Source organism: Musa acuminata, chromosome BXJ2-3, assembly GCF_036884655.1.
Source record: "Musa acuminata AAA Group cultivar baxijiao chromosome BXJ2-3, Cavendish_Baxijiao_AAA, whole genome shotgun sequence".
NCBI classification, from domain to species: Eukaryota; Viridiplantae; Streptophyta; class Magnoliopsida; order Zingiberales; family Musaceae; genus Musa; species Musa acuminata.
Genome location: NC_088340.1, coordinates 31,046,092 through 31,071,701, shown reverse-complemented (window position 1 = coordinate 31,071,701; position 25,610 = coordinate 31,046,092). Strand labels below are relative to the sequence as shown.

Sequence of the window (25,610 nt, the reverse complement as noted above, 5' to 3'; positions counted from 1 at the left end):
TCCAAAGGAAAGTAACAAGGAAAGCCGAAATCGACCAAAGCTCGATTCTGGCATAATTTGATAGGAACATTCTATGAACTATTTGGATAACCAATTATACTCCAATTTATACAAAATAGGTGTCATTAGAAAGCTTTGTCAATCTAGTTTTATGCAAATCAAGTTTTACAAGATTTAGAATTTACAACCGGGAGTTACAGATAATTTCGCAGCAAAAGGTCTGAAAATATTAGCTCTGTTTTACTGAATCCATAGGGTCGATGAAAGTAGATGTTTCAGTTAGCAATTGTACTCCAAAAATTTCAAATCAGGTATATACAGAAAGAATTTTGAGTCTAGCTTCGAATAAAACATAATTTGTATGAATCTGAGTTCACAACAGAAAGTTATAAGTAGTTAAGCAACAAGAGGTCAGAAATTTCGGTCCCTGTTTTGCAGAATCTATAGGATTAATTTAAACAGAAGTCTTAGTAGGCATTTAAACTCCAAATCATTCGATCTTTATATCAAAATAAATATTTTCTTGTCTACTTTCAAATGGAAGAAGTTTTGTCTAAATCAGAGTTTATTACAAAATGTTATGACCGAAACATTGCATAGAGGTCAGATTACCAAAAAATTACAGATTCATAACTTTATATCAAAACGAAAGAAGGTCTGGTTCCCAGTTGAAATCTTTCAAATTTTACAGAATAAAAATGAAAACAGAGATTAAGGTTACTGTGGGATTGGGTTAGAACACTTGCCTTAAAATTATTTGAATCCCAAATGTGAGAAAATTGATGAAAAACCTCAAGCTCTTCTTCTTCTTCTTCTTCTTCTTCTTCTTCTTCCCTTCTCTTCTCAAACTCACGTTGGCTGCAACTCTTCAGGTTTGTTTTCTTTAACCTTTCATCTAATTATTTGGGTTTTGGCTAATGCAAAAGTTGCAATGTGTCATGCATGCATGAAAGGGGCTAGGTGTCATCTTTAGAGTGAACATAAGTGGCACCAACCTTATGTTAGTTAGTGACACATGTCCACTATATATATATATATATATATTTTCTAACTTAAATCTGAATCTTTCATAAATTATATCAAATTCTAATATTTACTCTTAGGTCCCTAGCCATAAACCTTTAATATAATATCATTTAATATAAAATAATTATTAAATAATCCTTATTTTTACAAACATACCTTTTACTAAATTTTCAAAAATGGGGGATGTTATAGTGGTACCATCCAGTGTCAGGTGTCAGGCGGTGGTACCACTAGTACCTCGGAAAACTGGGATGAAATACTTTTTTACTCCAATTTTAAAGCCATTGGGGCATATAAATACCTCACATTTTTCTGCATGAAATGACACGAAAGTATTAACATAATTTTGAGTCTTTGAAGTGTTAAAGTGTTGTAAAAGTATTAGAGTACTCCTCCTCCCTTTCTAAGTGTTGAGATCATTCAAGAGAGGTGTGTGACTTGTAAGGGTTATCTCCTGAACCTGAACCTGTGAAAAGGAGAAAGTGTTGTAAAGAGGTGGTTGGTCTTCGCATATTGAAGGAAGACCATTAGTGGACGATGGTAACCTCGACGGAGGAGGAATCAGAAGTAGATGTAGGTCAATCGAACCACTCTAAATTCTAGTTTACTTTTTTATTTGTGTAATTTATATCTTATTATTCAAATTTATGTTGATGATATTATTTTTGGTTTCACGAATGAATCTTTATGCGAATTATTTGCCAAAAGTATGAACTAAGAGTTTGAAATGAGTTTAATGGGTGAATTAACTTTCTTTTTAGGCTTACAAATCAAACAACTTAATGATGATATTTTTATGAGTCAAACAAAATATGCATTAGACTTGTTAAAATGATTTAATATGGATAGTTCGAAGACTATCAATACTCCTATGAGTACCTCCACTAAGTTAGACATTGACGAAGGTGGAGAAAGCTTTGATTAAAAAACTTATAGGATATGATAGGTAGTTTACTATACCTCACCGCAATTAGACCATACATCATGTTTAGCGTAGGACTTTGTGCTAGGTTTCAATCTAACCCTAAGCAATCTCATTTAAAAACTGTCAAAAGGAATTTTAGATACCTAAAAGGAACCCATAAACTAGGATTATGATATCCAAAATATAAAAATTTTGAATTTCTTGGTTATGCTGATGTTGACTTTACTAGCTGCTAAATAGATTGAAAAATAACATTCAGAACATGTCAATTTTTAGGACACACACTTGTCTCTTGGTCTTCCAAGAAACAAAACTCGGTTGCATTATCCATAACTAAAGCTGAGTATATTGCAGTTGGTGCATGTTGTGCTCAAATTATATGGATAAAAAATACTTTAGAGGATTATGGAATTTATCTGAAGAATATACCTATAAAGTATGATAACACAAGTGCAATATGTTTAACGAAAAATCCTATTTAGCACTCTAGAACTAAACATATTGACATTAGGCATCACTTTATATGAGATCATATTAATAATCATAATGCAATTTTAGAATTCATTGATACAAAACATCAATTGGTCGATATCTTTACAAAACCTTTAAATGAAGAATAATTTGATTTCATTAGAAGGGAGTTAGGAATGTTAAATTGTCTGAATGCATGAGTTTGTTGTATTTTTTTCTGGACTATTCTTATCTTAATGTATTTCATGAATGGGGCTTTTATGAATCTATTTCATTTTTATCTTTCTTGGTATCAAGTTTACTTCGTACCCTTGCTCCATCACTTAATGATTTTTGATACACTTAATCACTTTATCGATTTCATTGACAAATACATCTCTCACGGGTTTAACTCTTGTAAATTTTGAATGAGAAACAGTTTTGAATTATGAAGTTCTATTCGTGAATATCTTTTTTCATGTGATACTCCTCTCCCATGAATTCTTTATTATTCTTCTCATGAAAGATGAATTTTATGAATTCCGATGAATATCTTGATCCTTGAAAGATGAATATTAGTGTATGATGATTATTTGCAAGAATGACGATCTGATTTCACAGGATATTTTGAATCAAATCATTTTACAAATTCGATTGGATTCCCTCCTTACCTTCCTTCCTCTTCTTCGTTCAAACTTTTGATGACAAGAGAGAGAATCTATCTCTTTAATGTTGATAACTTTTGATGTTGCTGTGATCACTTTAATATTGATAACTTTTAATGTTAAGAACTTTTGAATGTTATCATGCAATGATGCAATAACGGTTGGATAAATTAGCGTGAAACTTGCTTGAATTTTTATCACACTTGTATTGTTAAATTGTTCTCATTTTTGTTGATGACAAAGAGGGAGAAATGATACCAAAATATGGCAATATTGATGACCAGTTGGCATTATAAATATATGTAATGTATCTTATCGTAAATATGCTTGTATCTTATCATAAATGCTTGAAATATGATTGGTATTGTCAAATATAAATACTTGAAAAATATCAAATATTTATTTGAAATGTATCGTAATGTGACATAATTACTTATGTGGCATGATTACTTTTAAATGTTTCATTCTTAGTATTATGCTTTATTTCATATCAAATTATTATGATGAGATATCATGAGCTTAACTTGCTATTTATAATTGATACCATGATGAATTGTCATTCGTATCATCTTTCGAAATTTGAAAATGGATACGTGGTATCATATTTTGAATCGGTGAATCATGATAAATATTATGTTGTGCATGATTGAATAATAAGTTATCAATTTAATGCTTGAATTTAAAAGCCTTGAATTCAAAAATATATTTTCTCAAAATATGATATATAGATAGGGAGAGTTAAGGTTAACTTATTCACCAATTGATTGTCATTATCAAAAAGGGAGAGATCTTTGAATCTTGGATTTTGATAATGAAATCAATTCAAAACTCTTTCTGAAATGGATTGAATCGAAACGAATATTTTTCGGAATCAATATTTTTTTTCGCTGTACTAATTCACCCCCCTTCTTATTGTCGCTCTTGATCCTAATACTATTGAGAGTGTAAGATTCTATTAAAAAATATAAAGATCAGTAATATATTATTTTAAAATAATTTTATAAAAATAATTTAACTTTTGAAGAAACCGTAAGCCTCCGCACATCATCATCCATTTGAACTTATCTTTATCAATAAAGGTTATCTTTTACGTAAGAGTAAGTACTACCTGATGGGAAAAAAATAACATTTAAGTTGTAAATCCAAAAACAAAAATAATAAGATAATTTTGTTATCATACATACAAATTATCTTAGTCTCTATGATTTTACCGTTTTAGAGTGAGCTCTAAAAGAGACCTATAAAGAAATAAGTGAAATAAAAACTTATAAGTATTTGATTCCCTTACTCACTAATATAGGATGAAAAATCTTATTTAGTGCCCCTAACATAATTTTATCATTTTAAAATAAACTTTAAAAAAATGTCTTTATGGATAAGGATGATGCTAGAATCTGATAAATCCTTAGTTCCACTACATTTTAATTGGGACTAAATATCTTTACGAAAGAAAATAAAATCAACTACACAAGAAGGCTAATCAAGAAGACTTGGTACGCAATTATTACTATTGGATATAAGTTATCATTATATCACATATAATTATAATTTCATATTAATCAATAAATTGGATTGATTTATTGTAAATATATGTTTTTTGGTGATATTTTATTCGAATAATACGTGTTACGGTAAGTAATCTTTTTAGCTGTCGCCTTGGGGTCGACGCAGTTGGTTCAGGGGTCCGAACGACCAGGATCAGACGAGGCTTCTCTCGGGGTCTTGGGGTGGTCGATTACGGGGGATCTGCCTGGAATGCTTCGCGCCGTCGGGTCGGATCGGCTTCGCTCGAGTACCTGCGCAGGTCGGGTCGGCGATTCGGCCCGACCCCTCCAACGATCAAGTCAGTGATGAGGAGAGGAATTTTGGGTGAAATCGTGCCTTTTTGTGCTTATCTTGCTCGTTTGGAGCCCAAGGGTATTTATATGTGAGTTTGATGTTATCTGATGCGCTATCCTGCCGGGGCAGGGCCGTGCACCTGATCGCGTCCGTCGTCGTCGTGGGCGTTGCGTGGAAGGCCGAGCTGCCGCAGGGTATGGCGAGCCTTGGTCGACGCATTCCTCTGCCTCGTCCGATCGTGCGGGGTCAGATGATGAGGTCGTCTGGGTATGGTGAGCGAGGGTGCACGTTACGTTGGTGTTAATGCTCGTCCCCTGGGGCAGTGTGCCGCTCAGGGGTGGCTGACGTTGGACGGTGCTACGTCAAATCTGGTGTGTCATGTCCTATTTATTTTTACCCCTATCAATACGTATATGGAATGAATCCTAGTCCATAATTTCGACTTAAGAAACGGATCGATTTCGAGTTGGTGAATTGGATTTTCGTGTTTAAATCAACCCGACCCGATCCGACTCGACCCTTCTCGATCCGACTCCATATACTCCTGCGGTCGCTCGCTCGCTCGCCCAGTCGCAATTTGGCTCGCGATAAGGCCCGGAATCTCTCGCACGTTTAGGTCAGATCGAAGTTGCGACGTTTCTCCCGAAGGCAAACATGGCGTCCGGAACCGGCGGCATCGATCTGCTCTCCGTGTACAACGACGAGGAAGAGGAAGAGGAAGAGGAGGAGGTGCAGGTTGCGCCTCCGGCCACCTCGGCGGATCCCGTCGCCGGAGCTGGTAGCGCCGATGACGTCGATGGAGGCACGAGGGCTGCCCTGCAGGACTTGTCATTCGAGGCCACTCCGCCCCCCGGCTTTCCTCGATCCCCTCCTGTCGACGATGCCATGGATTACGAAACCCTAAGGAGTCCCGTCGCCCGGAGCCCCACGCCGCCGCCGCTGCTCCCCTCTCAGCTACAGGCTTCTCCCCTCCCCGCAATTTCCCCTTCTCCTCCGCTGCTGACGTCTTCTTCTCTTCCGGAGCCTCTGGATTCTCAGAGGATGAGGACGGGGTCACTTGCTATCGTTGATTACGAACATGATGAGACCGCTATGTCTCCCGAGCCCGAGGTGACGTTTAGACGTTTAGGGTTTCTTTGTTCATTTTAGTTACAGTACCTTAATCCTGTTCAAATTAGTTAGTCATTCTCTCTATCCATGCCCTAATGATGGTTTCTTCCTACTCTCCTTACAAATTTGACTGTATAAGAATTGACTGATCTGTATAGTAGCATGTTCCTTGTAAGTTTGAGTGGATTTTATAGTACAGCTTTCTTATATTGCAAAGCATCGGATGTGGCAGGAGGGAGAGATTTCGAGCAATGGTCGTCTCATGCTTGGAGCAGAGGTTCAAGTTCCTGATGGTAATTTTAATACCGAACCTTTTTTAATTAAGAATATTATGCAAATTATAACAATTTTGCCTTGTTAATGTTTGCTCTAACTAGGTATTTCATAAATATGTTTTAAAGGCTATTTCGTCAGTTCTGTTGCAGCCACAATCTATTCGTCACTTTAACCTTAAGACTGGTTATCTTAGGAATTAAATCGTCTTATAAAGTGGAAATACTATGATTCAAAAGGAATCCTGAAATTGGTCAGCACCTTCAATTTTAAGTTGTCACTCTGTGACCTTAGTTTTGACAATTTGGTTCAGATGTTCCAGGTTTGTAGTGCACAAGGAAACATGTTCAAGTTCATGAAGTTGAGCTTCACACAAGTTGCACTGTGTAATAATCTGAGATTTTCTGTGAAGATTCCATAAAAGTAAATTCTGCCATTTCCATTTGTTGAAATAACAAATTTAGCTTACCACAGTGTCCATAATCTTGATTTCCGTAAGGAATAACCTAGTTATTTAGATACTTAACAAGTAACTCTAATAAATTGAAATTAAAATGATTATATGATGACACATACGACCAAATATCTGCTTCTTACATGTTGAGGACTTCTCTTATTTTTGCAGTACTTTATATTGTTAAGGAAGATATTTTTGACCTTATTATTGGTCATTTCATTGAGTTTCTTTCCGAAAGATTAACATTTTTTTTCTGAAACTAATTTCGTAGTACCAATTTTGCTTAAGGTCATTAAAATAGCATTATAGCAGTTTGCATCTTGATGCACGTACGTAGATTCATAGAGAGGACACTCATTGTGTTCTCTTGTTGATTTTCTGGGGAATGCAGATGATAGAACGCCTCCAGGAACTGTCCACATATTAATGCCAAACACTCAGCTAGAACCACTCCAACCTTCTGATTTATCTGAACAGCCTAGATCTGAAAATGGTATGCCAATGGATGTTACTGGATCTGTGACCGAAGTAACTCAGGTTGAAGATGCTGTAGTTTCCATGGAAGTGCAAAAGGATGACCCATTAAGTAGTTTTCTTCCTCCACCTCCATCAACTGAATGCCCTACGGAGCTACAGGTTTCCTCCCACCTAAATCTATTTTTGCCTTTGTTAAACTTCTGTTTTATGTTTATCAATATTATCCAATGCTGGTGTCAACTTTGTTTATTATATTTGTTTGAAATATGCTGTTATATTTTATCAAGGGACACAATATTGGTTACTGTTTGTCCTGCATGTGTACTTCATGTCTGTACTCTGTAGTCAACCAGTTGATAAAAAATGATTAAATTTTGGTGCATTGTTCAATGTAACCGACTTAGGCAATGCATATTTATGTTTATTTTGTTACTAGTAACATCTTCTTAATTAACAAATGAATGGACCCATAATGACCAGAATGATTCAGATAATTGTAAGAAACCTGTGCATAGTCTCATTTATATCTGTGTTTTTGTGCCTTTTTTTTTTGCTGATCTTTTCATTCTCATTATTTCAGGAAAAGATAAACAAGTTTCTTGCATATAAGAGGTGTGGGAAAAGTTTTAATGCTGATTTACGTAATAGGAAGGATTATCGAAATCCTGACTTCCTGCAGCATGCTGTGAGGTATCAAGATATAGACCAGATTGGGACATGCTTCAGTAAAGATGTTTTTGACCCTCATGGATATGACAAAAGTGACTACGTTGATGAAATAGGTCATTCACAGTAACTTTTGAACTTCATAAATTGTCTATGCGTATTTCTTTTGGGTCTAAAGTGAGTTTCTTAGATTGTCTATTTCATGTGAACTTGAAGTTTATTGGCATGTGCTACACTTTCATGAAGAATGATTTTTTTCTTTTCTGAGGAAACTCTTGTTTTGTTTGGTGCATATGAGAGATGACCTTCATTTTGGCATGTGTCTATGCAGGTGGACTAATCTCTAGAGGTTCTTTGTTACCATTTGTGATAGCCTGAATAGTGACATCTAAATAGTTCCATTTTGTAAATAATGAAAAGATGTTCATGTGTAGATGGACATGCTGACAATATAAAAAATCTACTTTCACACTTGCGCACATATCTTTGATAGTGACAAACTGACAATGCAAGCTGCTGGTCTAGTATGTTATTTTGCACCATAGTGTGCAAAATCCCCTCTGAATTGAGATATGTTATGAACAATGCAAGTTGTACGGGAACGATCTATCATATTTGATCTGTGAAATCGGGAATCATAGAGAAAGATTAATAATTAAAAAAGCAAAAAATATGAAAAATTAAATAAAATTGGGAACTTATATGCTAACAGATTCTTTATCTTCATTTTCTTGTAAGATGTGATTTTAAAGAACTTGTAGTATTAAAATATAATAGATACAAAATCTGAAAAAAGACAATGAAGAATAATTCATTAAAGGAGTATGCTATATCTATTAAAAATAGATATTAATTATATTATACAAATATGTTACTGTAGTTATTAGCTATTCTGTAATTCATACAGAAATCCAATTCTATTCACTAATGATTTTGAAGATAGCAATTGACCCTTTCTGTGATCCCAGTTCTATTCTAATTTACTTATAGGTGAATTATGGTGTAATGGAAAAATAAATAAGAAACTGTCTAAAGAGACCACATATGAGATATATGATCAATTTCAATCCTCATGACATCCCCCTTCTTGATGCAAGGGTCCCCATTTCTTTAATATATTAAGAGCGACTTTTATCTTATAATTTTCTATAATTAAATTTTTTCTAGGGTCTCATGGTTGTGGCGACAAACATTACAATATGGCAGACAACAAAAGTGATGGTTATAACAAATAACAAATGCATTATATGGAATTATGGTTGTTAAGAGTATAATGTCCCGTATTGTCACAGCCTTAGTTGGTTTTGCCTAAGTCGTGCGGCACCCTTGCATGTCCGTTCGCAAAGGTCACCCTCTCCGAAACCTCCCATGGTCCCTTAGGACCTGCAAAAGAGAAAACGGGTTAGAAAAAATGCCTCACTTGGGATCCACAAGCAAACATTTCATAAAACACTTTATAGCCAATGTAAATTACAAACAGACTTTACAAGCTCTGAACGGTTGCACAACAAAGGATCTAAAATGGTCCACTACAGACCAAGTATCTCTCACAAGTGTCCACATGACACAACCTTTATTTACAAGCCTAAAACGACCAACAAACCCAATTAAAATGGGGCTATTAAGCCTTCGACCGTCCCTCTACATGCTGTGCAAAGCATGAACAAACCAAAAGACACGGACATACATGAGCATTGCATTAAACACCCTGTTTACAGTTTTGTCCATGATGTTCTCCCCCACTTATTCTTTCGACGTCCTCGTCGAAGTTTTTGCCGACACTGCAACTTCTCGCCTTTGCTGAGTCTTCAATCTTTTGCTCCAACTGCAATGCACCTCTTGGCTCCCAATTGCTCTCTGCTGTTGTTATTGAGTAGTCGAACTTTTGATCCGCCATGCTGTTTCAACTCGCCAATGACTCTTGACTCTAATGTGGGGTTGGCTAAGTTGTGTTGATCCCTGTTGTTTCATGCGGATCCTTCTGATAAAGGAAAAGACCATCCTTCCTATGCACCAGTCTCTCAAATGCCTCATGCTGCTTGAATTGGGTGGATGCTTGTTGGAGTTTTAATGAGCATCGTCTCGCAAACTTTTGAAGTTTTTGAGTCTTTCCTCCACAAAATTTGCCCATCGACTCTTCTTTCACTTAGTTGTCACTTCCAAGTAGGTTCGCATCACTTCCGCTTTCGATTGACATTCTGTTAGGAAATAAAGCAGATAATCTACTCTCAGTGGCACTGATCATCATTGGTAAGGATTTGACAACTATTGTCTTCCATTTGGTTTCTTCGAAGGGTCTTTGAACATGTGCAGAGCTCCTCTACTAGATAGATAAAAGAATTGAGGTACTCGGTTTCGTCCATTCTCTTAAGAGTTGAGAAGGCAAAGGTTACTTGACTTCGCTTGCCTCAAGGTTTGTACTCCATGCATCGAGCTGGTTACTAGCCTTCGCCCGCTCTTTGCTCACGCTTCTGAGCACTTCTTATGTTTGCACTTCTTGTGTTGAGTTATAGCTACTGTGATTCATCTTCTCACTGCCATCGAACTTCTGTAATGCAGGAAGTTTTCACCCCAACTTGGAGTAAGTCTTTAATAGTTTTGGTCGCTACTGGGATTGTACCGTCCTCTCCATCAACCTTACCGCTTACTCCACTGAGTAGCAAAGGTACAACACCGTGTACTGCCTACTTCATTCCTTGGTCGTACACTCTTGTATGACCCGAAGTCCTTCACTTTCGGCTATCTTGATGAGAAGCTCGTTGACACCGGTCTTACGAAGTTCCTTGGCCTCTGCCCTTCAGCCTTGTCTTGGTACTTGGAGTTTGCCTCCGCATGCTCCACCTTCTTGGCCCCTTTCACGACCAAGCGCTCTCCCTCCTTGAGAGCAAGGGATCAATGACTTCACGAAAGTCCCATCTCTGCGGTACCATGGCGCTGCCATGCCTATGACCCTACTATCCGTCGCCTCACATCTACATCCATTTCTTCACGATCGGTAGATATGTCTTTATGGTACTCCTCCGAGTCCACCTTCATTCTAACTGATGCTTGGTTTTGGGTAGCTAAGTCCCTCTGGACTCGTCGTCGCTTCCTCTTCTCTTTCGACCCCCTGCTTCAACACCTCTGTGTTCTCCAAGCAGATCCCCTTAGTCGATGGAAATACATACTGCAACTCCTATATATGGCTTTTGCTATCATGTTATAGGGTTCGTACCAATTCTGTTCTCCTTAGCTTCCTTGGTAGCAATGTTCGTTTATTCGGCTTTGTCCTTTGACTTGTCAGGCTCCCTTAAGCGAATATGAGCACTGGAGCAGTCCAACTCTCCAGCTGCTCTGATTATACCTCTGCATGATCAAGTCCCTCCCATGGGACTCACTGGTACTTACATTCAAAATTTTCCCTTAGTGGTATATAGCCCCCATATGCTGATGACCAAGGCTTTCATTTGATGCAAAATTCGATACACGCACGGAAGACCCGCCTTTACGGTACCTGTCTTTCACTCCCTGAATCCATAGCCATTCTTGTCGTCGTGTTGTTCATCGAAGTGGAGCTCCCAGTAGCTCCCGATCATACCTCTGTATGATATAGTCCCTCACGGGACAAGATTCGTGTGTATTGCATTACCACGAACTGTTCCACCACGATCCACTACACCATGTCGCCTCCTGGTGACATCTCAATTGCATTCTGATCCTTGTGGGATGAACTCGGATTGTGATCCCTCAATGTGTGGCCTCTTCCACCTTCAATTGTGTTCGCTCCTTTGGCACTCGACCTTCGTCCACCCGCTCTCGGGTCACACCCAGACGAAGCATTGCTCTAGGACAGTCCGTCGCCTGGTAGCTCTCGAAGTCTACCAACTTCGCTGAAATTGATGCGCCATTGTTTGAATCCTGGGTCTTTGCCCCTACCAGCACAATCTCCGCTACGCACCGCTTCCTTCATGGCAGCATTGTGGCATATTCTTCAAGAGTATTCGCCTTCACATCCTCTTGCTTCGTGCTAAGGCCTTCTGAACCCAACTTCGCCTTCGTGAGTTGAGTCGCCTTGGTTCCTCCATCAAAGACTTTTTCGAGATAAGGTGCATGTGCCTATAAGCTCCATTCGTCTTTGGCACCATGCAAGATGAGTCCGCTCCATCAGAAAGAAGGACCCCAAGGAACGACATGATCCCGCTCTTGTCCCGCTCTTGTCCTACAAGAGTTCATGTCCTTGACCTCTGTCCAAGGAAAGCTTTGTGCCTTCGCGCTATGTTCCATCTTCTATGCTGGCTCTCTTCATGCGGCTTATGTACTTCACCAAGTTACACCCAAGTTGCTCCGCTCCTCGATTTGCATTGAGTTGATGATGGTCTTCACACCCACCATTCCACGGGTCAGCTCTCCATTGAGTCCGATCTCCATATCGACTCTAAGTGTGCCTTCATTTATGTTGCTTTGGGTCGCTCCCTCACTTGATCTCGCAATGCATCCATCAATGCATTCTCTTAAGCGAGATCATGCGACAACTCCTCGCCGCTCGCTCGGTCCGTTGAGCTTCGTGGAGTTGTTGTTTTGGAGGTACTCCTCAATATGTGTGGCCCGTTGCACATGATTCTCCCTCTGGAGAATCGAGACTTATCCCTCCTGTATATCTGTCTCGTTGGAGCAACGTCTTTCTTCGTTTCTTGCCCTTTGAAAGTTTCGGAGACCATCATACCCTTAGACTACTATGACTTGCTGAACAAATTGTGTATTGTTCTGCCTCCTGCAAACGCACTTGCTAGATTGCGACTCCACGCTAATACAGCCTCCGCTGCACCACTCAAGGCTTAGCAACATGCTGAACTCGCTGCGCACTTCAGCCCCCTACGGACGTATCCTTCTCATGCCAAAGAGAAAGTTTTAATGTTCCATGGCACCGAGTTTCGACCGCCTTGGGATGACCACGAATATTCTATCGTCCGCATACAAGCCCTTGCATGAGTACCGAATTCTTTAAGTTAGCAATTCCCCTCACCTCTGTGAGCTTTGCACAACTTTTTCGGTCGCTGAGCAACCCATTCCACCTTGCATGATCTTATCATTTATTAAGCGCCTCGTTTGCATTTAGCACCATTATATATGGTTGTCAATGTCGAGCCGTAGCTCGAACTCAGCCATCCTAACTTTTGTGCGCTACGCATTCTTCCAAGCTTGCTTGTCCTCGTGGTGCCTCTTGCGCGAAGGGTTGGCCATTCCTCTGAATGCCAATTTCATATGCCCGCACCTCTGAGTGACTCATTTTCCCTACATCTCCATGCTCGTTTTCCCCCAAACGGTCACGTATGCTGGTTGCCCTCAACGCAGCCCCCCTAGGTTCCTTACGTTTACATGCCAAGTTCTACGAGTGCTTATCCCACTGTGATACCATCTTTCATGGACTTAGCTTGTTTTGCCTAAGTTGTGTGACACCCTTGCATGTCCGTCCGTAAAGGTCAGGCTCCCCGAAACCTCCCATGGTCCCTTAGGACCTGCAAAAGAAAAAACGGGCTAGAAAAAACGCCTCACTCGGGATACACAAGCAAACATTTTAGAAAACACTTCATAGCCAATGCAAATTACAAACAAACTTTACAAATTCTGAATGGTTGCACAACAAAGAATCTAAGATGGTCCATTACAGGCCGAGTATCTCTCACAAGAGTTCACATGACACAATCTTCGACTGTCCAAACGACAGAACAAACCAAAAGACACGGACATACATGAGCATTGCATTAAACACCATGTTTACAGTTTTGTCCGTGACAGTATGACATTTGAGCACTATTTATATTCAGGCTAAAGCAGTAGTCTTTAAACTCGTTACTTGATTGTTTGCCATTTTAACATTATATTTATTCTTTATATGGAGGTAACCGAAAGCGGAAGGTTTGTTCATAATTACATATGTTAATGGAAGTTTTCTACTTCAGAAAATTGAAGCAATTTAAGAAAAATAAAGCTATAAAATTATTTAAAAGAGGTTATTTGCATCAGTATTTCAGTTTTTCCATTACATTATATGCATATATTTATAAATAGAACATAGATGGTTTGTATATCAAAACTTCGGTGGTCATTGTTATGTTGTTTGGGTGCACAAACCATTGTGATTCTAAAAGGCAACGGGTGTGGATGCAAAGTTAAGAGCATCAGGGAAACTGTAAACTGAAACCCAAGAATAATAGGTTGATACTGTTTACAAATTGCTTTTACTTATATATTCTGTATGCTGCTAATACTGGTGGTGTTCTCATAGTTTCTAAGATGCTCCCAAAGTGTCATTGATCATTCTTTTGGGCTAAATACTGTATCGTTTTTTCCCAAGTGTTTTTTTCAAGGACATAATATGCTTGCATGGTAAACGAGTTTCTTTATCATACTTTTTGTTATGTCATTTTATGCTGTTCATCTCTGTTGCATCACAATCGGCTTTTTGTTTTGTCTATTAATTCATGTTAAATAATGTAACAGTTTTGCAGGCACTCCTTGTACATTGTTCCTAACGTGGTCTTCTGTTACAGAGAATGAGATGAGGCGTGAAATGGAAAGGAAGGAGCAGGAAAGGAAAAAGAGTCAGAAAGTCGATTTTGTTGCAGGTGGCACACAAACTGCCACTGTTGTTCCATCATTAAACATTAACACACAAAATTCAGGTACCAATCAAAGGCTCCACCCAAAAGAGTGGAAAATGACTTTTTTCGGTGATTTCTGTTTTGTGTTTGCTTTAATATGATTGGTCAGTGCTTATATGCAAATTGGCTGTAATCATTTGTGAAACTCTTTTTTGCAAATTCTTTTTTTTTTGTTAGCTTCAGTTGCAGTTGCTGCTTTAGCTGTATTACCACCGGTTCCAACAACTGTAGATGCGACAACAAGAGACGGTAGACAGAACAAGAAAACAAAATGGGATAAGGTTTTGTTTTTTAACACTTGTGATGCCATTAAAACTTTAATGGATTCAGGAATGTTAACTATTACATCTATGTTTTTCTTTCCTGCAGGTAGATGGTGATATAAAGAGCTCAACACTCTCTGGAGGACATGACAATCCATCAACAACGAGTGTACATGCAGCACTACTGTCTGCTGCCAATGCTGGTGCTGGATATACAGCTTTTGCGTAAGCTTTTGATGCCAATATGCTTTTTATTCTTCCTCCACTCTTTTTACAATATATTATAAATAAAAATGCCTATGTTATGTATGTATTTACAAAATTATGTATATGTATTATGTGTTTTTATTTCATAATAATATTAGGTGTTCAGAATGTAGAGTGAAACATTTATTAATCAGTTTCTTTGATCACTTTCCTACAAGGTTTGGTACATTAACGATTGTCTTTTTGCTGGATGCACTAGTCTTTGTTGAGTTATCTGCAACATTATGGGGTGTTATCTGCAGGGGATGAACCCCTTGTACATCACGTGATTAACAATCATGTTGGACATATAACTTTTCGAGTCTTCTATCAAGCCTAAAACAAAGAGTTTAGTCAAATATCTGCTACAAATTAATTAGTGTATTTCTTGAAATTAATAAGATTTGTTTGTAGTTGTAAGGTTTAAAATAGTAACCAGTTGTCCTGAAATTATTTAGTGATAATCTATGACTTTGGAAGGAGGATACTGACAGAGTATTCTGTTCTATATTAGCATGTGCAGAAAAAAATGTGTTTATTATTCTTCATCATTTTGTTCATTTTCTACACAGGCAAATGAAAAATGCATATGTTTAATATGATATTTCATTTTCATTTGGATACATTGAGATCAATCTAATATTGACTCTACACCTTCACTTTGTGGACATCTCATTCAACCTGTTGTGCAAATGAAAATGTAATGGGGTAGTGTTTTTTGGTCTTGAATTGATCTTAAAAACCAATTTGGCTGTTAAATTCATGCTTAATCTTTTGGTGTGATGTCCTCACATTTTTGTCGTTAGCTTTTCTTCCTAATTCTGACTTCTTTGGTCGATGCTGGGTTTTTCTGTGAGTACTTAATAGAGAAGGTTTCAGGGAGTAATAGAAGTAACCTGGTGGAGTCATCTTAGTTAATTCTGAAGTAGAACGTATGCCTGTTGTTTCAGGACCTTCATTTTGGAAAAAAAAGTAGATAATCCTTGTTGTTTCATATTATTGCATCTGTTTTTTCCCCTGAATTATTAAGGTTTTCTCTAATTGATTCTTACAACGTAAGATCTTATACTGATTTCTGGAATGCTGTCCTTAAGAAGTTTATCTGTGCAGACAACAAAAGAGAAGAGAAGCAGAAGAAAAGAAGGTGGGTGATAGGAAGTTTGACAAAAGATCATGACCTGATTGAAGTTCTAGGAGAGGTTATCCTTGCACCTAAATAATCTTTATATGGTGAAAGTTTTTTCTTCCTACTTTTGTGTGTGTGTGTGTGTGTTTTCTCTACAGAACGTATGCCTGATATGCCCATTTTGTTTTCTCGCAGGTACAATTGTACTCCTTATGCTTACCTTTTCCCCCGGTTCGGCAGCTAATTAAGTCAAAGAGCAGCATTCAACGACCAGATGCAGCCCTATGGTAACTCTTGAAGCTCGATGATCAAGAGCTCCTCCATTGAAGTATAGGATTGTATTGTAGGCCTACCGAGAAAGCGCTTGCCACATCGGTCTTCCATGTAAATCCTCTTCTTCGACAATGCATGCTTGCACTAAGAGCTTTATTTTGATGCGTTATGCCGGTACCAAATTGAGACCAAAATGTTTTCATGTAAATCTTTCAGCCAGAGATACGCCAAGATCAAGACGTGTTCATGTCGAATTGTTTTCAGAAGTCGCTTGGCGAGGCCAAGCCTTGACTTTAACCAAGGGACAGTCTATACAATTCCGTTGAGCCATTTGGATGTAATGCCCGAGTTCCTTCTTCGGGGTTCGAATCTGGTTCTAGTACAAATCTAGCCTCATAAAAAGTACCTGAAATCCAATAAAAAAAATCTGATCCGTTAACCCGACAATATGTCTTTTTTTATCCGAGCTCACGGGTGTTTAAAGTTAATTCATCTGCATTTTTTATTAGCCATTATTTCCCTCTCGATGGATTATGATTCTATGAGAAGCTATTATATTTAGGGTAAACATATTGTCACTGTGACTCGAATAGCTGCGCAATGATTGACAACTGTTAAGAGGTTTCAAAAGAGGAATATATCCTTATTTATTGTGATGGGCAGACATGATACTACAAAACCACCTTTTATTTCCCACTAAATATAACGCAAGTAAAATGTGTTGTATGTCGGCTACATTTATTATAGTGTTGGACTGTCTTAAGTGGCGACTTGAGAGAGAGAGAGAGAGAGAGAGAGAGAGAGGGAGAGCATGAGACCAGCGATCCCAATCTAGACCACTAAAGCGCCGCCCCACATGGCTTCGCTGCCGTTGGGACCACCGCCGCCAGGCCACGACGCTGCCGCCGCCGACGCCGCCCTCACCCTCGCTCCACCTCCCCGGCCGGAAATGGCCGACAAGAAGGTCGCCCCCTTTTCCACCTCATCGCATCCTGCCGATTCCCTTTTCCGCTGTTTGCGTTGGGTAGCATCTTCGATTACTTTGCAATCGCCATGGTTGCGGAACGATTTCGTCGTGCCTTCTGTTTTGTGTTCACCCCTGTGGAAAAGCTTGATCGTGTCTGAGAGATTACTTGTGCAAGGGACCTTTCCGCGTTCCTTTTGCAGATCTCGATGGTAAATTGGGTTTTGAGTTATTGTTATGAGGGGTCGTGGATCTGTCGGTTCTTTCGTTTCCCCGTTTTCTTGGAAATTCGGTGATTTCCCTCTTTTTCTCATCACAACGTCGTTTTAACAAACTGCGAATTTTGTTCTTCTGATCTGATTTCTTCTGCCGCGCTTGATTGCGACTTATTGCTCTTTCTTTTTTTTTTTTCATCATTTCATCTTTATTTACGTTAAAAAAAATTTGCAATATCCACCAAACAAATTTACGACGACTTATCATAACAAGCATCTGTTGTTCAGGAGAGTGAACCAGTAACTGGTCATATCATCTCCACCACCATCGGAGGCAAGAACGGTGAACCAAAACAGGTTCGAAGCCAAATGTGTTGTGCCCGATGATGTCAAATGGGATCTTAAGATTCTGCTTTAGTTCACTTGTTGTGGTGCCTTTTACTTGACATGCAGACAATTAGCTACATGGCTGAGCGTGTTGTAGGGACTGGCTCATTTGGAGTAGTCTTCCAGGTTTCGTACTTCAGGATTTGTATCATGTGATTTTGTGCTCTGGATTCAGATATGGTTCGTCTCTGGCAGGCCAAATGCTTGGAAACGGGAGAAACAGTTGCCATAAAGAAGGTTTTACAGGACAAAAGATACAAAAATCGTGAGCTGCAACTGATGCGCTCAATGGATCATCCAAATGTTATCTGTCTTAAGCATTGTTTCTTCTCCACTACAAGCAGAGATGAGCTTTTCCTTAACCTAGTTATGGAATATGTCCCTGAATCTTTGTATGGCGTCCTAAGGCATTTCAGTAATGTGAATCAGAGGATGCCACTTATCTATGTCAAGCTGTACACATATCAGGTATTCTTGCCAATTCTTGAAGATTTCTTGATGTACACATTTAATTTAGTATTTACATAAATAATTTATGCAGATATTTAGAGGGCTGGCTTATATCCATACTGTTCCAGGAGTTTGCCATAGAGATGTGAAGCCACAGAATGTTCTGGTAGGTTATTGTTACCCAATTATTAGTAAGTTATTAGTTCTGTTTGAGAAAATCTGTTGTTATATGGTTATTTATACATTCCACAGGTTGACCCTCTTACTCACCAAGTCAAATTATGTGATTTTGGAAGTGCGAAAATTCTGGTATGTTTTATACTCAACAAATATTGTGCCATTTATATTTTTTTGTTCTGGGAAATACTTAAATGGTATAAATTAGGTATGTCATTGTGACAATCGATGGCCATTCCTTCTCCAAATCTGCTATGCGGTCTAGCCACACCCAAAATAAACATGAATAGGAGAATCACATTCTTAAATGAATAATTATGTTTTCTTAAAACTAACCTTTAACAAATGAGTTCCATATGGGTTCTCCATTGAGTTAATGAACCAGAAATTGAGCTTAATTCTTTTCTACACTGGTGCAAGACAATTAGGTATTTTCATATGCTTGAACATTGATATACCATTATTAAATAAAAACAAAATAAATGACCAAAACTTGGATAATTAGTGCCAACAATCTACTAAATTTTGTTCTTCAACTACTGAAGCCACTCCTTGTCTTTTTATGAGATGCACAGGCATGGTGTAAAAGGGACCAGTGTGGAGTTACTACTCTTACCAAATTGTATATAGGTAAAAAATATAGGAATGGTGGATGTTACTAATTGGATTACAATTGTCAGTTACAGTGGACTTGTTTGCAAGAATTTTTATGGTGGCAAATAATTGTCACACTTAGTCTCGGTTTTGAAAGAAATAGGAGATAGTGGTCTGACCTATAAATACTTGGTATTTTCTGGTATGACCTTAATTTAAAACCATGATTTCATCTTAACATCATTGGTTAAATTGATATCCTACTTATTAGGTGCAACAAAAATCGATACGATGATATGTCAGTGCAGCTATCTGCATTTCATGTGTAAAATATTTTGAATGCTCATCACAAGTATCCCTTTTTTATCCCATGATGTCTTATTTCTAGCCATTTTGAGACCGAAAAGGAACATACAGGAAATATATGCAGACTTAGCATTTGTTGCACTATCATAGATGTGTGATATTAGCTGACATGGCATTGTCTTCCTGGGTCACCCTCATATCATATTTCTAGCTTATATGTATTATTAGTACTAGAAAATTAACTTTTTGGAAAATATGGGAGAAATTAACTTAGACAGCTGGCCCTAAAGCATCTCAATAATTTTCTGTAGGCATGAACTTCATGATGGCTTGCCAATGTTTAGAGCAATTAATATACTTTATTGCTTGAGCAAACAGTAGTAGTGGTAGAATGTTCTGCAAGAAAATTCCTGCTTCTCCTGTTATTGTGTTGCATAGTTTGACTATTATATGAGTCTTCCTTACATTTTAGAATTTATATTGTTTTAGGCTGGGCAAAGTAATTCTGAAGTACCAAGTTCTATCATGTAATGATACCAACCTTGTGCACAATGTGACATGTCCTGTCATGTTTATAGGCGTCTTAATGATTGGTGGTTCATGATATGTATATATTTTGATTGTGCATATTCATCCTCAAAGCGAAAAGAAAACATGATATTTGCCCCGTAATGTAATCCTGATTATTGGTTATACATGGTTTGCCTAGTCAATGACACATGTCATTGCATATGACCCTTGTTTGTTTCTGAACAGATGACATTATAGATCACACTTTTACTAGATCTCCGAAAAATGGGTGGCCAATTTATGAGGTTCTGCCAATGCAGGGTCTTAGATGGATCAATATATAGAGACTGTCCCTTTCATGCATCATAGAAGAAAAAAAGAGAAACTTCATTTTACCTTGCCAGCAAACAAATATACCCCTCCCTCACAAACTTTCCTACCAGGTTAAGGGTGAAGTGAACATATCTTATATTTGTTCTCGCTATTACCGTGCTCCAGAGCTTATTTTTGGTGCAACTGAATATACAACATCAATTGATATATGGTCAGCAGGTTGTGTTCTTGCTGAGTTACTTATTGGCCAGGTAAGCATACAACAAATTCTAAAGAGCAGACATTTGATGCAGTCTTAGAAATTTAATTATTTTAAATTGTCTATATGTGCTAGCCACTGTTTCCTGGTGAAAGTGCTGTCGATCAGCTCGTCCAGATAGTCAAGGTATGGCTTTGTGACATCCTCAGTTTATAACAAATGTGTGTGTGTGTGTTTATATATATATATATATATATATATATATATATATATATATATATACTCTTTAAAATTGTAAATGGTAGATGAAGTGCTCTAATGTAGGTTCTTGGAACTCCAACGCGCGAGGAAATTCGGTGCATGAATCCTAGCTATACAGAGTTCAGGTTTCCACAGATAAAAGCTCATCCATGGCATAAGGTTAGTTGCATGCTTTTCTGAATGACTGTAGCTTTTCATTTTTTTCTAACATATATCTTCAAAATTCAAAATATACACATCAAAGGTGCTAGCAGAGAACAATGCTTTAACTTGAATCTAAAGTGCCAGAAGATAATAATGAACATCCAAATACTGATAGCCTTATCTCATTTAGTAAAGGACATTGTTGGATGACTAGTCTGAAAGTGATCTGTTCTGATATGTTCTATTGCTTTTTTTTTTCACTAAATGAGATAAGACTAGTCTGAAAGTGATCCAGATTAATTTTGTGTGTATTACGCTCATAATTTGATTTCTATGTTCATTTTAGGTCTTAACGGTAAAGATTTATAATCAACTGCCTGTGGTAACTTGTGATTTCCATCGTCATCGTAAAGCAAAAGGAAAATTTAGCTGTGGATATCCCATGCATTTCTCAGCAGGATGTTCATCTCTTAATCTATGGATGTACTCATACATCTTTGCTAACTTCTTTCTGGGTTTCCTGCTAGGGAACATTTTGGCACAGGTTTATATGGTTTAAATTGGGTCAAAAGACCCTTTGTTTACAAGTGAAATTTTAAAATTGGTAGCATCTAAGAAGTTAAAAACCATATGTGCAATTTATATCTTTATTACCTGATCAAATGAGTGTGTAGGTTATCATCTTTGGCCTATGCATTAAATTTGTCTGGTGACCATGGAAAAGTTGGTAGTTCACTACCAAAATTTCAGATTTAAGTGCTGTTAATATATTTTGAAACAATTTTTCTGTAGCTGAGTTACTTCTCAAAAAGCTTGTTGCCATTATTATGCATAATGTAAATGTGCTTATTTTGAAGAGCAACTGTAGTAAGTTTTGATTTTCAGATTTTCCACAAGCGAATGCCTCCCGAAGCTATAGATCTTACATCACGCCTTCTCCAATACTCCCCATGTTTTCGTTGCTCTGCAGTAAGTACTTTTCTCCACTTTTTTCAAGTCAATAAAGCATTTAACAACTTTCTAATATGCTAGAGTTAAAGCTTATTATGGTTGGATTTTGTTTCCTAAGATTTGTAAACATATTATTTTTTATTGTTTGGATTAAAAAAAAATGGCCCTGTGCCTAAGGCTTCTGCCAATTTGGGATATAGGGAGGGACAATTGTCCTTGATCACCTTTTGTACTTGCATGAACAAATTAAAAATGTTGATTTTTTTCCCTTCACTTTTGTGAATTTGATCTTTGTCCAGCTGGAAGCATGTGCCCATCCCTTCTTTGATGAGCTACGAGAACCTAATGCGCGATTGCCAAATGGTCGCCCTCTGCCTCCTCTTTTCAACTTTAATCAAGAAGTACGAATGCTAACTTTTTAAAGCTTTGTCTGCAAATTTTGATGTTCCCCATTTGTACTGCTATGTTTTTTCTCTAACTGAAATTTAATTGACAAAAATTGATAAATAAGAATCTATCAGCTGCATATATCGGTTTGCTTTCTTGCTGATTATTGATAATATTAACATAATATTGATAATTTATTCACATAGGGGGCGGTTGGGAATAATTCAATACATTTGTGTGGGTCAAGCATGCTATTGTATCTCTTACTTGAATTGGGGATTAGGCAGGGGTCTGATGGGACTTTCGAGAGGTAGGTTGAGATGGTTTGTAAAACCCATACCATTCCCATCCTATTATACATTGCAGTATGCACTTTATGTGCCTTGCCATGTACTTGCGCAGATACAATACCGGATTTTATTTATATGGACTCACACTGCAACACAAGTTTTCTCCTGTAGACAGCAAGGATTTGTCAATTAAATTCCTGGTCATTGATATCTCGAATCAGCTATGCTACACAACCATGTTCTAGACATCATGCACAGAAGCACCTATATTTCAGTATCCAACAACTTAATATTGGATTATTTCCTAAACATGCCCATGCCGACTGGACTTTGTCCACAATTTAGACCTCAGCTATGTTAGCAAATGATGATTTCTAACAAAGCTAAGCAATTGTCTCTCTAAATTTTGTGTTAGACTTTTCTATGCGCTGGTGGCCTTTTTGATATCTTCCAGTCATCTTCAGATCTGATTGATGACTTTTTTGAGGTAAAAGTTGTCAATGATGATTGTCCGGAAGAGATAATAAAAAAATTTGCTTCAACAATCATGAAGTTTGTCAGCTTTGCCAACATTGAATTGCTTTTCCTTTTACCCTTTTAGAAAAATGGCATAAAAAGTTTACCCCTTTTTCCATCAATTTTTAAGCTGCTTCCCTGGATGACCAGTTTAGCATATGCTATGCTGATGTGAGATCTTGGATGCCTGTGAACTCCATTTCTGTGGTCCAAGGAAATGAAAGGGCGTGCTTAGGATGATTCTTAGAGTGAGAAGGGCTGGGATTCTGAAAGTGACCGTTCACTTGGCATCCTGGTTGTTATCTGGAGATATAGCAATTACACATCCGTACAAACTTGAATAGTTGCATGAAAACGGTCAACACTGATGGATATTAATAGGCTGCTTTGTGTTTGCAGTTGGCTGGAGCATCACCAGAGCTTATTAACAAATTGATTCCAGAACATGTGAGGCGGCAATCTGGTCTCGGTTTCTTGCATCCAGCCGGGACATAAACTCATAACACTTCCGAAGTGTGGTTCTCAGAAGATAGAAGGCCCTTGTATTGTTCATTTCATGTCCATGAGAAAGTTTAGGAAAAAGATGGCTCACTTGATGGAAGCTGACAAGGCATAGCTTCTGGACTGTTTAGGTGGGTCCCTAGCCGATGCTCCTATAAACTTGTGACTCTTTGAGTGTTAAGATATATGACTAGAGGGCAGGGTGCAGGTTTCTTCGCAGTGTTGTTTGGCTGATACATTTCTGTTCTCAATGATTAGCCTGGTTATCTTGGTTTCTATTTAATAGTACTGGAGGATGGTAATTTTAAGGTGGTTTGATGTAGTAGCCTGTTGTGTAAATGTAATACCTGATTCATAGTTTGGATGGTGTGGAGCTGGAAACTGGGAAATCCATGTATCACCCCAATTTATATTGTATCTTCGACCTCTGCTTCGAGTCTGATGACTGCTAACCTATTGATTTATGACTTGTGCCTGCTCATGCAAGCGTTGGTGATGATTTCTACAGCCTTAACCACTGCAGCTAGTGACGCACTTATCAGAGATGGTCAATGCACAAGGAGTTTGGTGGAAATCCAAGGTAAACCACTACAAAGTATGCCTTGTTTTATGTCAGCATGATGGATTGTGCTTAGAAATAAGTTTTCATCACCGCAAAGTTGGTAGTTGATTTAGGTTTGTGCCTTTTTGGCAATTAAGAGAAGCTAGAGAATGCTTTTGTCATCATGGCCATGTAATAATAGTAGCAAGCTGTTCATTGCCTGGTGCTTATGTTGTCACACAAACAATGAATATAACATGAGTGGAATGGCTTTTGTCTGTGTGCTTGCTTCATCATCAATGATTTAGGTCGTCGTTTGTGTGTCGGCAATCGGCCCACCTGCCTCAAGTCAAAAAATATGATTTGGCTGTGTTGTTGTTGTTGTCTTCTACTTTTGTGTGCAGGCCTCCTGTGATTTCCAAATGAGAAGGCTACCAAACCCAAGTTATTGACTTGTGGCAGAGGAGGCATTCTCTTCAGGAGAAGTCCCAACGCATGTGCTGCTTCATTCTCTGTGGCATGTGGAAGACAGCACGAGGTTCCATACCACCAAAGTGTCCTGTAATTGTCAACCACCCTTCAGAAGTTGGGGAATTTATGTCTTCTCAAAATCTGGAAACAGTCTTTTTGCCCATGCAAATTTTTCATGGCATGTTCTTTCAAATATTAAAATCTTTCTTGTGCATTCTTGTTTGACATTGGCTGGTTTTTGAGTTACATTGGCATGCAAAATGCCTACACTAGTTTTTAGTATTTCTTACTATCATAATAAGTCTGTAAAAAGTGTTGATATCTTTTAGATTTTTAACTAAAAATTCAACGATAGTTGGCTATCCAACATTCTGATACAAGTTCATATATATATATATATATATATATATATATATACCTTAAAATATTTTATGTATTATGGTAACATCGTGAAAGTTTAATCTCATATCGAATATCAGAAATGAATAATGACTTGACTTTACTTATAAGAACTTGATAATTGTATTAAGTTATATGTGATGACAAATAATATATGATGAGGGCTCTATTGAAGAGTATATGATGACGTGAAACAACCACTAGATTGGACCTCACATGCACAATATTATAGTTTAATTTTATTAGTTTCTTTCTTATAAGGATTTAAGGATTATTTAATTGTTTAAGTGCAGGGGATTATAATATCCAACTTGCGTTAGATAGATCTAATATTAGTAATTTAAATTCAATATATATATATATATATATATATATATATATATATATATATATATATATATATATATATATATATATATATATATATATATATATATATATATATATATATATATATATATATATATAGAGAGAGAGAGAGAGAGAGAGAGAGAGAGAGAGAGAGAGAGAGAGAGAGAGATATGGATGCTCAGAACACTTGACACAGTCATTTGTGTCAAATGGATCATGGAGATAT

The 25,610-nt window shown here is 37.6% G+C and overlaps 2 protein-coding genes across 5 annotated transcripts; both read left to right on the top strand.

Moving 5' to 3' along the window:
• Positions 1–5,472: 5,472 nt before the first annotated feature.
• LOC135607685 (uncharacterized) lies at positions 5,473–16,778 on the top strand. Of its 4 annotated transcripts, XR_010485230.1 has the most exons (10): positions 5,473–6,015; positions 6,248–6,308; positions 7,137–7,381; positions 7,803–8,004; positions 14,419–14,550; positions 14,707–14,810; positions 14,899–15,017; positions 16,149–16,237; positions 16,360–16,548; positions 16,654–16,778. XR_010485230.1 is itself a non-coding variant. In XM_065099683.1 (9 exons), exons 1-8 carry the CDS (start codon positions 5,560–5,562, stop codon positions 16,213–16,215), a joined length of 1,380 nt encoding a protein of 459 aa, XP_064955755.1. In that variant the 5' UTR covers positions 5,473–5,559; the 3' UTR covers positions 16,216–16,237; positions 16,360–16,778. The 4 variants fall into 4 exon arrangements, 2 of the variants coding, with proteins under 2 accessions (XP_064955755.1, XP_064955754.1); XR_010485231.1 differs by having other exon boundaries at positions 16,149–16,268; positions 16,360–16,778; XM_065099683.1 differs by having other exon boundaries at positions 14,713–14,810; positions 16,360–16,778.
• A 413-nt stretch (positions 16,779–17,191) lies between these two features.
• LOC103978372 (shaggy-related protein kinase eta) lies at positions 17,192–24,061 on the top strand. Its single transcript, XM_009394147.3, has 12 exons — positions 17,192–17,401; positions 17,905–17,973; positions 18,070–18,129; positions 18,199–18,471; positions 18,545–18,619; positions 18,706–18,762; positions 20,484–20,624; positions 20,708–20,758; positions 20,897–20,992; positions 21,863–21,946; positions 22,228–22,329; positions 23,521–24,061. The coding sequence occupies exons 1-12, from the start codon at positions 17,294–17,296 to the stop codon at positions 23,614–23,616; spliced, it is 1,212 nt and encodes a 403-aa protein (XP_009392422.2). The 5' UTR covers positions 17,192–17,293; the 3' UTR covers positions 23,617–24,061.
• The last annotated feature ends 1,549 nt before the right edge of the window (positions 24,062–25,610 follow it).